This window comes from Lampetra planeri, unplaced genomic scaffold (genome assembly GCF_965212315.1).
Source record: "Lampetra planeri unplaced genomic scaffold, kcLamPlan1.2.h2 scaffold_765, whole genome shotgun sequence".
NCBI lineage: Eukaryota > Metazoa > Chordata > Hyperoartia > Petromyzontiformes > Petromyzontidae > Lampetra > Lampetra planeri.
The window spans coordinates 5,880-18,973 of NW_027615587.1; the positions used below are offsets into that span (position 1 = coordinate 5,880).

At 43.2% G+C, this 13,094-nt stretch overlaps 1 protein-coding gene across 1 annotated transcript; it reads left to right on the forward strand.

Annotated features, from left to right (window-relative positions):
- Window positions 1–1,679: 1,679 nt before the first annotated feature.
- On the forward strand, window positions 1,680–10,346 carry LOC144741894 (3',5'-cyclic-AMP phosphodiesterase 4C-like; the record flags this gene model as incomplete). The annotated part of the gene is given in 15 exon segments (XM_078624390.1): window positions 1,680–1,871; window positions 2,676–2,712; window positions 3,380–3,453; window positions 3,581–3,633; window positions 3,839–3,951; window positions 7,460–7,507; window positions 7,510–7,558; window positions 7,705–7,874; window positions 8,414–8,512; window positions 8,647–8,811; window positions 8,918–9,017; window positions 9,103–9,257; window positions 9,342–9,464; window positions 9,575–9,757; window positions 9,840–10,346. Coding segments are annotated over 15 exon segments (2,068 nt in total), but the record flags the coding sequence as incomplete, so codon positions are not given.
- Between the last annotated feature and the right edge of the window lie 2,748 nt (window positions 10,347–13,094).

Consider the following 13,094-nt stretch of genomic DNA (forward strand, 5'->3'; position numbering starts at 1 on the left):
CCAAAAAGCCAGCATGTGAAACACCAGACTGCGACCCGCCTAAATGGAGCAGAGCCATAACGAACGTTATTGATTACACCTGTGTTTGTCCTGTGCTGACATGACTAAATGGCCAACATGAAAAGGCCTTTTATCCACATGAACAATGGAGGTAAGTCCTCACCCATGTCATTAAATCCACCAGGCTTCAAGCACACACATCTGCCTCGAAAACCCCATCCTGGCGTGTTGACTTAATCAAATGACAACAAAGGAACATTTTGATGTGCTATTTTCACGCTTAGTGTTATTGTTGACTGGGGCTGTAGATGTTATTTTGCATTCTACCAATGGATGTGTGGCACCAATGTGAGATGGAGATTGAAGAAGTAACTGAAGTTGGAAGGAACAGAGCAGACATGTGCCCAGAATGTAAAGAATGGACCCGCTGTGTCTTTTATCGGGTGTTTTCCTCAATTGTCAGATCATATTGATGAAGAGGAACCTCCTCACTGGATGGCCTATTTTTAGAATCACATGACTGTCTGTTGTTACCTGCTGTGCACACATGCAGATCTTCTCTGGATGTTCCCTCATACTTGCATGACACCTGCATGGCATTAGACACACACACACACACACACACACACACACACACACACAGAGTTAATGATGCACACGTGATTTACCTCTAGTTCTAACAGACTCATCGGTGTGTGCTGAAGAGTTCAAGTATTTGGAAACAAATACTTGGTAATAGATGCGTTTTGACAGTTTTGCTTCAACTATTTCTATATATACATAAGGAATCAGAAATGCTTTTATTGTCAGGTATGTTGTGCACACCTAGAACTTGCTACATTTAACATAAAATAAAAATGTTAAAGGATAAAAACTCTTAATACTGCACACAGAAATAAAGATGGAATAAAGTAGAATAAAACTTAAACAATGAAATTTAAAAAAACAGTGAGATCAGATTTCATAGTCCCATTGCTACATTTCTTCCGGACAGAATGAGCTCAGCTGTAGCTGGCTGGTCACACAGTGACTCCATGCCTCCACACTGTGTTTATAGAGTCATTTTTTTGCTGAAATCATTGTTTGACCAATTTAAACACAATCAGTATTCCCACATACTATACAGTGTCATGTTGTTCACACCCTTACATTTGTAATTATAGCTCTTATTGTGGTCTGCAGTGGTTAAACTTCCTTCTGATGTCTGATGTCGGGTTTTTTTTCCTGCTGTAAATGATGTCTAAACAGTGATGAAAGCTTGTGGTATTTTTATACTGGGACTATTGTACTGTTAGTTCTTTCTCTTTCGCTCAGTGGAACGTTCCCAGATGCTGATCCGGCTGCCTCATCGCTTCAGTTCCACTAAAGTCTGTTTTTTTTTTTTTGTTTTTTACTCCAAATGAAATCTGCCCTCACTGATCTATGTGTTTGTTTCACGTCTGGCAGGAATTAGATAAAAAGCTGATTTGCATGAGAGGACAACACATTACATTTGTCACTGTTGACAGATGAGGTGTTGGGTGATTTTCTACAGAAAATACAGTACATTTGAGCTGATACTTGGAATGTCCTGCATGGATGATTTGTTGTTTGCTTGTTTTTTCTTTCCATGTGCATGAAAATCAAATACTGATTCTGATTCATGGAATTCTAACAAAGATCTTCCGCTTTACTTTTAGTTTTGATGTGGAGAATGGATTGTCAGTGGGGCGCAGTTCCCTGGATCCCCAAGCGAGCCCTGGCTCTGGTCTGGTCCTGCCGGCCAACTTCCCCCACAGCCAGCGGCGGGAGTCCTTCCTCTACCGCTCCGACTCAGACTTTGACCTGTCACCCAAAGGTCCCTCCAGAAACTCCTCCACTGCAAGTGACCTGTAAGTTAATATCCATTTCTCTTTAAGGTAAAGAAGAAATTTGTTGGGGGGGTTTATTATTATTCAAAATGACTATTAAGAGTCCTTTCGTCTGAGGGTTTGTTTTGTATGTAATGATAATTTTTTTCATATTTCAATTAGCAGATGAAGAAAGCCATCCTTTTTTACTCTAAAAGCACACTCAGATTTCTATTTCAAATGATCAGAACAGGTGCATCGTGACATTTGACACCTCAGTTCTGCTGCCTGGATAGAGTTGTCTTTGCTGAATTTGTTTAGCAGTCTGTATCCCGACCACCGGCATCATGTCGAAACACCTTAAGTCTGCCTATCTGTTTTTGAAGGGAAGAAAGCTTGAAGCATTGGGAAGTCAACTGGTTGTCATCTCGGTGAGACGAACGTGACTAAAAATGAGATGGAAACACTGACTATATTCCCTGAAGCCCCCTCATGCAATCCCCTTAGAAGACTTCATTCCCCCCCCCCCGACAAAAGACTAACGGTCAATTTACCCTGTAAGACGCCCTAAAACACCATCTCCTGTGTTGTTCCTGCATGCGACGATTGATTATATAATGTGATATAAAGGTTTTGTACCAGTTCATAGTTCCCACCCCTCAGCCCCCCCCAATGCATTCCCCCACCATCCATATGGATCGCACGTGAAACCTTTCACAAGTGGTACGAACTGTGAGATCATTTTAAATGCAGAAATCCAAAACACTGTGAGGAGCGTTCTGCAACAGATCAGTTATATTGTGTAATTAAGTTGTGTTCTCTTGTGTATTTCAAACCATATTTCAGACATACAGAAGACATGATAGTCACGCCATTCGCACAGGTGAGTCCTGTTTTCTCCAGACAGCCCCCCACCACCACCACCACCACCACCACCACGCTCAAGGAATTGTTTTTCTTTGGTTTGCCAAAACCATGTACATGTCGTAGCTGCAGACAGCAGGTCTTTAAAAGCTCTGATGAGGTCCAGATGGTGTGACACAGAGCTTTACTGCCTCACCGGAACAGCCCCTTAGCAATATGTTGGCCCTGCGACAGGATCATGCAGCCTCCCAGCACTGCCCCGCTCTTGCGTAGGTCGCACGTCACACTTGTGCTCACTTTACATAGAAAAAGAATCCAATACTGCTAGATCACGCTGTTGAAAGTCGCATGCTGGGCGATCAAGCTCCTACATGGGCTCAGGTTTGGACACCGTATACTCTGAGCTTTCTCCGTATGTCGAGTCAGTGCTATGGACATGACACGGGGAGTGATACCATCACAGCATCAGAGGGGGGTGGTGGTCAGGGGGGGATCGGCATCATGCTTCGGCTATGGGAATGAAATCCACCTGTGTCCGGTTTCAAAGGCTCGTCAGTGATTCAGACAAATAAGCACTCGATCTCGTTCAACTTGAATGAAATTACAGGCATGTGAAGTAGTTTCATTACTTGAAACATGTCGTGTGTCGCATTAGATGAACAAGCACATACTGTGTCACTTCATAGGTCCTGGCCAGCCTCAGGACAGTCCGAGGTAACTTTGCTGTCATAACTGGCCAGCAAGATCGCCCAGTCAGCAAGTAGGTGTTTTTGTTCTTTGAGAAAGCGCCATAGTCTGCTCAACAATTTCTCAACTAATTCAAATTAAAATGACAGCAGCCCTGTCAAACGGCTCTAACCGTCCATGTGAATGGTCTCTGTCAACAGGACACGATCCTCAGGCAGCAACCCACCATCCATGTGCAAGACCAGCCTTGCAGGTCTGTTACTGGTGCTGAAGGGGTTAGAGGCTCACTGCAAAGACCAAAGACAATAAGGAAATGATTGTGGCATAAACATGTTTGTGAAAACTGGATTAGCAGTAATATCTGACATACTAGACAGACTAATGTACTGTATAATGTATAATAATGTATATCCCAGATAATAGTTATTGTGATAGATATTGTGTTCATGTTGGTGCAGAGGAACCTCACCAGCAGTTGGCCATAGAGACTCTGGATGAGCTGGACTGGTGTCTGGAACAGCTGGAAACGCTCAAAACAAGACACTCTGTCAGCGAGATGGCTTCCAACAAGGTACACTCCCAGTAACACACACTAATACTGCAGATGTTAGGATGGACATCTGGTCACTAACGGAGTGAGGAGTGATGAGTGAGAATCACATCTGTCCACGGGCGTCGCCACTATACATTTGTTTTGTTTAGTTTTTTGGGGTTTAGTTTTGGGAGTTTTCACCCCCCCACACACGCACACATTTTCCATTCAAAATATTAGTGGATGACAGGTCTAATTTGTCCAGTGTACGTTTCGATGTTCCACTTTATCAGTAAGAGGACACCCACCCCAGTAGAAATCCACTCCATGTTTTCCTGGTTTCCTACACACACACACACACAACACCAACCGCATCCATCAAAGGAAGTTTGCTTCTCTGGCAGTGACCTTGTCAAACAGCCAACTTTTTTGCTAAAAATCAGAACTCAATAGCTGGATCAGTCACAAAGATCTATCTGCTAGCGAGCATTGGAGCTGGTCTATGTCAGGGCCACGGTGTCAAACTCAAACAAGCTGTGTGCGCGTGTCAGTGAGAGAGCTGCAAGGAAATTTGAAAAGGACCATGGCAGTTTGTCATTCCCCAAAACATCAGTACTTTTTGGAGTATGTTTCCGACATATTTTACTCTTGCTCTTACTATTGTTTTATGTTTTATATGTTAAGTGAGCTTTCATAGGCCACAAATGAAATGGTGTTACTAGTCCTCATTGGTGAGGTAAAAATTTTTAAACTGCAATTATTTAGTTAAAAATGTTCATGAGGAGACACACACCTACCGTATATATGAAATGCTGCTGTGTCTGTCACACGTCATATACAAATCATACACAAATTAACACAAATGATCCTCACCATGATGTTATCACCTGCTCATTTTCAAGGCAGACAGAATCAAACTCTGCAAAAAAGCAAAAGTATGCTTCTCTGAAATCGGACATAAATATTATTATTATCATTGCTAATAACACTAGTAATAATAATAGTAATAGGGTTTAATTATTATTAATATTAATAGGGAGTAATGTTGAGGTAATAATTGGCTTCATCTAACTTAAAATGTGTTAAATATTTGTTAAATATAATAAAGATGCTGACGTAGACCCTCCACCCAGTCCTGTCAAAGTGATGGCTGCTCCAGCATCACGGCAAAACTTTAAAATCAAATTGATTTAATTCAGCCAAAGCTTTAATTCAGGGATGAATCCAGGGAACATGTTCATCTGAAGTCAACATTAAAATGAATACACAGGGATGTTACTGAGCTCCAGCAGGAGTTGACGGTGATGTTGTGAGTAGAACCCTCAGGCTGGGGGGCTGTGTGTGATGTCCTGTAAATGCAGTTGGATTTCAATGATGCTTGAACAACACTGAAAGCACTCTAACAGAATCTCCCATCCGTCAGCAGATTGAAGGAGGGGCTATACCATGAATGAGCGCAATGGTTTCATGCGTGCAGATATCCCCCACCCCCCACTCATGTGCAGGAAAATGTGAATGAGTTAGTCGGGGCTGAACAGCATCTCCACCATGCATCCTTCTTTCATGTATCCCTCTCCTCATCCCCAGCTCCCCCTTCTCCCAGACTGCAGCACCACGCCTGCGTGACTTTGATTAGACCGCCCACATGCTACACGTGCTCTTCATACTAACACACACATACATGTCCCACACATACACGCTCCCATCACATACATTGCTTGCCTTGCCTGGATACATATAGCATTACACACGCTCACGTGGCGGCGGCCGGAGTTTCGTGGGAGGCAACCCCCCACCCCCCATTGCTGCTGATCAGTCAATGAGCAGCTTCAGTCCGTGGGGAAGAATTATCCACACTGGCACCTGGGAACAAAGGCAGGCACATGGGAGGCACAAATGAACACTGGCGACCTTATTGAACGATTCCGTTTAAAGCAGTTCCCTAATGACCCTGAAAGGAGCGAGACCTTCACAGACCATTCAAATGTGTTTTATTTGCATAGCCCAGGAGGCAAAATGGTCGTTTTGCCCCGTTTCAGCTCACGTTTTCACACTCACCGCTGCTGAGTTTACTGATTTAAAAAAAAAAAAAAAAAATCAAATCAAAAGGAACTTCCTGTCATGGTTGAATAATGTAATATTGTACAAATAGAATGTTGTAGAGTGTTGACAGAAAGATAATACAGTCAGTATGTTGTGTGATTGTGATCTTATCATGGACGTACAGTATATCCATGTGCTGTGCGTGTGTCAGAACGGTCACTGTCCCCTCGTCATCATAGTACGTGGTGTACTCTCTTTATTTTTGGTTCCATGAATGAACCCCCCCCCCAAGCCCCCATCTCATTCAAAGCTTTTTCTTCATATCTTGTTCAAACTTGGTGCACATGGTGCATCTCACAACCTCCACTTCCAGCACGCACAGCCCTGCCTACTTTGTAGATCTCCCAGCCAATGAGGAACGTCCTCCGCTCCTGCTCGCTGCTGCAGCAGCCGCTCAGTTGGCTGCTATTCTTAGGCATTTTTGGAGGGAGGCGTGGATTAGAGTACCTCGTTCTCTCACTGTTTACACACATACGGGAGAAGGCAGTAATAGGGAGAAGGCAGTAATGAGGGAGAGTCAGGGAGCTAAGGAGAGTGGCTTCTCTTCCTTGCATCTTTGCATCTTAAAATCTTCCCACAGCTGTGCTTCCGTTTTGGTTTTTCTCTCATCTCTTCAGCTTGCATTGATAAAAATCTTTCATAGCACTGAGAAGTGGACTGCCTGCTTGTAGGATATCTTGCTCAGACAAGCAAGTGTAGGAGCACAACGTGTCCCTGCTGTCTGTAAACCAGGACCATTCTGGTCAGAGGATGACCAGAATGCCCAGCTCGCTCACTCAGTTTATTTTTGCTCCCATGCTTGATTTTGTGCTGAGATGCCAGAAGGGAGTTATTTCACCACTGTGTCGTGGATGTACATTCAGGTAAGGAAAACGCTGGCATGGGTGGGAGGGGAGGAAAGTCCTCAGGCTCATATGTTGCTCATTTTGTGAATGAATGCAAGTGAGGGTGAAGGGAGGGTGGGGATGTGGACGTTCTCAGAGACTCCTTTCATTTAGATTTGTTGATTTGTTTGCATGTTGCTTTTTCGTAGCATCCGCCATGGGCTGGTTTGTGTCCTACCATGAGTCTCTGTACTGTGTGGTGTATGTAATATGTGGCGGTTCAGCGGTTGTGGGTAGAGTTGTGAAGAATCACTGGTCGTGTGCAGATGTCTGTATTTAGAGTGTCCACTTTTGCCTTGAAGGACAGGGGAACCACGGGTGACCACTAGTTGATAGTCTGAGAAATCATGCTACTGATCATATACTTCAATAGCAAATGTCACACACACACACACACACACAACAGCTCAAGTAAACAGTCCAACAGGTTTGTAAGTCCTGAAAGTCTTGCACACTCTCATATAATGATTAATTGTGTGTAGAAGAAGTGCTGAATGGTTTGATTTGTGCTTTTTTTACTTGCTGCTAACATATTGGGGTGTGTGTGTGTGTGTGTCCAGTTCAAGAGGATGTTGAACCGAGAGCTCACCCAACTGTCAGAAACAAGCCGTGCCGTTCAGGGAACCAGGTGTCTGAGTTCATCTCAAGTACCTTCCTAGGTAAAACAGCTCCATTTCACATCATCTTCTACATCCCTAAATGTGACAAATGAGATAACTATATGTCATACATTTGTATTAAAAACTAAACACATGTTCTTCTCAGAAGCTGTAGTGTTAATAATCTGTCCTTGTCCATCTGATAGAGAAGCAACATGACATGGACATCATGTCTCCCCCCACCAAGGAGGACAAGAAGAAGTGGCCCATGTCCCAGATCAGTGGTGTGAAGAAGGCAACTCACAGCCCGAGCCTGGCACCCTCCACCATCCCGCGCTTCGGGGTCAGTGCCAGCCAGGAGGGTCCTCTGGCCAAGGTACAGAGACGACCGTAGTTCGTATTTGTTTAAAATCACCCAACTTTGACCTTAAATCATCTCTCAGAAGAGCTTTTGATGAAACACTGTTTTATGATTGAGACTTGTGCCTCCCTCTCCCATTGTGCACCTGTTGTATTATACAACATAGACTTTTATAGCACAAGAAACTGGCCCCCAGAATACTTAGTGCTGACGACATCGCGAGGGTGAAAACACAAAAGTGGAAGTTGTCAAATGAAATGCCCTAATCTTCATTGCACATTTATTGTATAATTAATAGATTGACACAGAATACTGAAGGGGGTGGGGCTGGGTGGGGTCACTCAGTCACGCCCGCTTACAATTTGCATTTTAGCACTGCTGGTAGAGGTTAAATGGACAGACTACACTTGCTATATAAGGTGTGATTGTCCCAGTAATCACAGCCAATGTCTGATCAGTTGAAAAAGTACTGTCATTAACACACGTGATCATACTGTGACATTTGCTCTCTTGTTGTCATGATAGACTCTTTAAAACTTGTTCTTCGCCGGCAGGAGTTGGAGGATATTAACAGATGGGGAATTGACATCTTTAAAGTCTCTGAATATTCTGGAAATCGCCCACTGACAGTCACCATGTACGCCATCTTCCAGGTCAGTCAACAACCGCTCTGAAACCGATGTTGGCCCACGTGCACCTCCAACCTCCAACATGTAATCATAGAGGAAAAGCAATTAATGTGACAAGAGCAAACACATGTACTGATCCTGCATTCTTTCTAATGTAGGAACGTGACCTGCTCAAGTCTTTCAAGATCCCAGCAGATACTTTTATTACCTTCATGATGACTTTGGAGGATCATTATCACGCTGACGTGGCTTATCACAACAACATCCATGCCGCAGATGTGGTCCAGTCCACACACGTTTTGCTGTCCACACCTGCGCTGGAGGTAGGCAGTCGCTTTATTTCTATGAGCAGAATAAACACAGCCGAGCTGTACACACAGACCCACGCAGGTTTTGACTGTAACAACTTTGTTGGTGCTCTTTTCCAAGGCTGTGTTTACAGATCTGGAGATCCTCGCCGCTCTGTTTTCCAGCGCCATCCATGATGTAGATCACCCTGGAGTCTCCAATCAATTTCTCATCAACACCAGTGAGTTAGCAAAGGAACACTGGGAACATGTGGAAGGAAAAATGACTTTTGGTGACCTATGTGATTGTTGCACTTCTACTTTTAGACTCTGAGCTGGCTTTGATGTACAACGACTCGTCAGTGTTGGAGAATCACCACTTAGCTGTCGGCTTTAAGCTTCTGCAGGAAGACAATTGTGACATCTTTCAGAACCTCAGCAAAAAGCAGAGACAGTCATTGCGCAAAATGGTGATTGATATGGTAAGATCGCACTCTCAACACTTGTCAAATGTTGTCCAAACGAATGTATCCTAAATATATTCTTCACTGATGATGTGACTGCAGGTGCTGGCAACAGATATGTCCAAGCATATGAACCTTCTGGCAGACCTGAAAACCATGGTGGAGACCAAGAAAGTCACCAGTTTAGGAGTTTTGTTGCTGGATAACTATTCAGACCGTATACAGGTGACAACTGTTGTACATCGGCTCACCTTTCACTTTTAGCTGAAGGGGGAAATATGCTGTGGAAGGGTTTACTCGGTGCGTATTTACAAACTGCACCTTTGCTGCTGCAGGTCCTTCAGAACATGGTGCACTGTGCAGATCTGAGTAACCCCACCAAGCCACTTGAGCTGTACCGGCAGTGGACAGATCGCATCATGGTGGAATTTTTCACCCAAGGGGACAGGGAGCGGGACAAAGGCATGGAGATCAGCCCCATGTGTGACAAACACAATGCGTCCATAGAGAAGAACCAGGTAAAACACTGACTTGGGCTATATAGTTTTCTCAGAACCTTCTGAGGAACTAGTTTGGTGAATTGTGCCTTTTCTTTCTCAGGTGGGTTTCATAGACTACATTGTTCATCCTCTTTGGGAGACATGGGCCGACCTAGTTCACCCAGACGCACAAGAGATCCTGGACACGCTGGAGGATAACAGAGAGTGGTACCAGAGCATGATCCCTCACAGCCCTTCACCCAACCCAGACAGCCAGGAGGATGAAGACCTTGCTGACGAGGCATCGGGGCTTTGTGGGGGTAGTGGCTCTATCCCCGCCGACAAGTTTCAGTTTGAGCTGACCTTAGAAGAAGAAGGAGAGTCAGGTACGGAGAGTACACCTGAGGAAGAGGAGGAAAACAGCAGTAGAAAGGGGGCTGAACTCTTCACAGCTGATTCTGGTAGCAGGTGTGATGCAGAGTCTACAGCGAGTCAGCTGGTCCCCAAGATCTTCACTACTGATGCAGGCAGGACGTTTTCTGTGGACTCCGAGAAAGATATGGCAGAAGACAGGGAGCGAGAGCAAGAAGACTTCTCTGGGGTAACACACTTCAGACGTGACACATAGCACCACACAAAGGTTGTTGCTCCATTGGCCTTTTGGGTGTTTTTTTTTTTTTCTTTCTTGATTTTGGTGCCTCGTCCTCTTTCACACCCCACCTCCCACAAAGAAACACCACCACCTCTGTTTCCACTCACAGGTGACAGCAAGCCTCAGGTGAGGAGTACAGAAGGTGCAGGTGTGGAGCGATGTGAAGAAGGTCTGCAGTTTTACACAGCAGTTGCTTGCACAAGAGATAGTAGAAGAAAGGAAACAAAGATTTTTTTTCCCCGTTCTGTTTCTTCTGTGGATATTCTACAGAGACTTTGAAAGGTGAAGAGACTTTTCATCAAACCGAGGTCCACCACAACAGATTACTGAACTGTCTTCCTCTTTTAAAGTGCTTGTGAAGAAGGTGAGGAAGTGATGAGTGACAAGAAAATCCTGAAGTCTTTTGACATCTGTGAAGATTGTAGTCATTGGTTCATTGTTTTCCACGGAGGTTTGATTCAACGGCAACCACAGATGGTTGTAGATACTTGAAGACGTTTCACCTCTCATCCAATGGGGCTTCTTCAGTTCTGACTGACGACAGGTCCGAGGTATCTGTCGTCTAAGACTTATTGCCAAACTAGCAATTTACAGGAGCAACACAATATGGCTACCTTTTTTTGTGTTTTAGTTCTGTTGTTCTTTTATTTAGGAGCAGTGTAAGCAAAGTAAATGCAGAAGAGGAGAATGGAGCTGTGCATGATTTAATGCAAGAAACTTGAAATGTTTAAAACATTTTGAGTGAGCAGTTTTGTGTGATTTATCATTCAGATGGTATATGTAGCACTCTTTTCCATTTTCAGTTAAAAAAAAAAATACTGGCAGCACATGTTAGTTAAAGTTGACAGTGATCTACATCTGAGCGGAGCCAGGGTCTGCAAAGTGTTACAGTGAAGGACTCAAACTCCGAAGTACAGAGGGCTGTGCACACAGTGCCCCCTGGTGTTGACAAGCAGGATTGACTTTTCGTTGGATTAATGGGTTTGCATTGATTTTTGTGGACAATTCATTCAAAATGTATTCATCTATACGACTCACCAGTATGAATTTTATTTGAAATAATTAATCTGGCTTTATTATTGATACTATTGGCAAACATTTAATCAGTTCCTTTTCAAATTTAGATTTGTTAAGAGCAAGTCCATGTGATTTTTTTGTTTTTTGAGCGCTTGAGTCAAAACATGAGCACTGTTATTTGCTGCCTTGCTACCCACACAGGCATCACGCAAACACAAAATGCAACAGCACAGGTACATTATACTATCCACTACGCTTCACTGTTGTTCCAGTGAAGTAACAGTGCATTGTTTCATTCCATTTTCATTAAACATTTGCGCACTGGAGAGAAAAGGCAGCGTAGTGCAGATATGGTGAATGCACGCATCGTCACTGTAAAACTAAAAGAGGCTCTTTCTTTTTCCTGTCAATGATCAATATTTTACTTTTCACAGGGACATAAGTCGATGATAAAACAAGTGCCAAGCAAGCATGACACAACCCGTACTGTAGTTTCCATTTTGCCACTGGCTACTTTCCATCAGATAAAGTTGGTTGATTGTAGCACCCTGTGTGCAATCTGACCCCAGTGGTTCTGTCTTGTTTTTATTTTTAACTTATGTTCAAACAATAATTGAAACTGATATTGTCTTAAAAATGTTTTGTGAGGGTAGCTGACTGGGTGGATTTTTTGATGTATTTGCTACGTGGGGGGAAAAAAACCAAAGCACTTTGTATGATACTTTTACAGTTCTGCACTTCCCAGTAGAGCGGAACGTGTATCATGTGACCGTTTTTCTGTTGGCTAACAGCCTGGTGGTTGAGTTGAATTTGTCGGGCTAGACCACTGCAGTTCTTAAAAGGTTAAATGTTGGAGAAATTGAAGTGTTTATTGTTCTTTTTATAACTGACTGTACAAGCATATGTTTGTGACATTGGCTGATAAATGAAGAATATGTAGACTACTTAGTACAAACTTGGCCTGTGGACAAACTTGTTTTATTTTATAACTAAGAAACAATCAAATTCAATGTGTGATGGAGCTGAGAGGCTTTTTGTTTGTTTGTTTGTTTGGGATGCCTTATTTTTGAATTTGGGATTTTCTTTGTTCATGCTGGATGAAAATGTGCAATCCTTTCTGTAGCCATTAACAGCACCAAACAGAACAACACTCAAGGATGCCTTCAGAACTAAGGACTATTAAACAGTAACATAACCAGCACAATATGTGAAGATCTGTGTGTCATAAACTGTTTGGTCTTGTATAGTTTCCTCACAGTGCTTCATGTCCATTTTATTTATTATGTGTTGTTACCTGTCAGAAGCAACTGAAGAGTCGACTCTCTTTGGTCTGAGGTTTAGTTCCTTTGTAGTTAGATTTTTGAGAACGGGACAGATTTAAACTATTACTCAGCTTTTTGTTCCCCCCTCTCGTGTATTTTCATTATGTCCACAAACATTATACAACAGCAAAAATACTCACGTTCACTTTGTTCTTGGAAAAAAAAAGTTGACTGGCAGTTTTCAGAAACGTCTCTCCTTTCCTGTCTTCCTCTATTTCCACTCATCACATTTCCTCAAGATGTATGAATAGAGGCCAAGAACTAAACTGCAGCTTTTGACAATCCAACTGCGGGTGTGTTTGCCCTCTCCAACTAGAACTGTATGCCTTCCAATAAAAGATCTCTTCACTATTTAATGTCTCATTCTCTGCTTTTGTGCCAATAC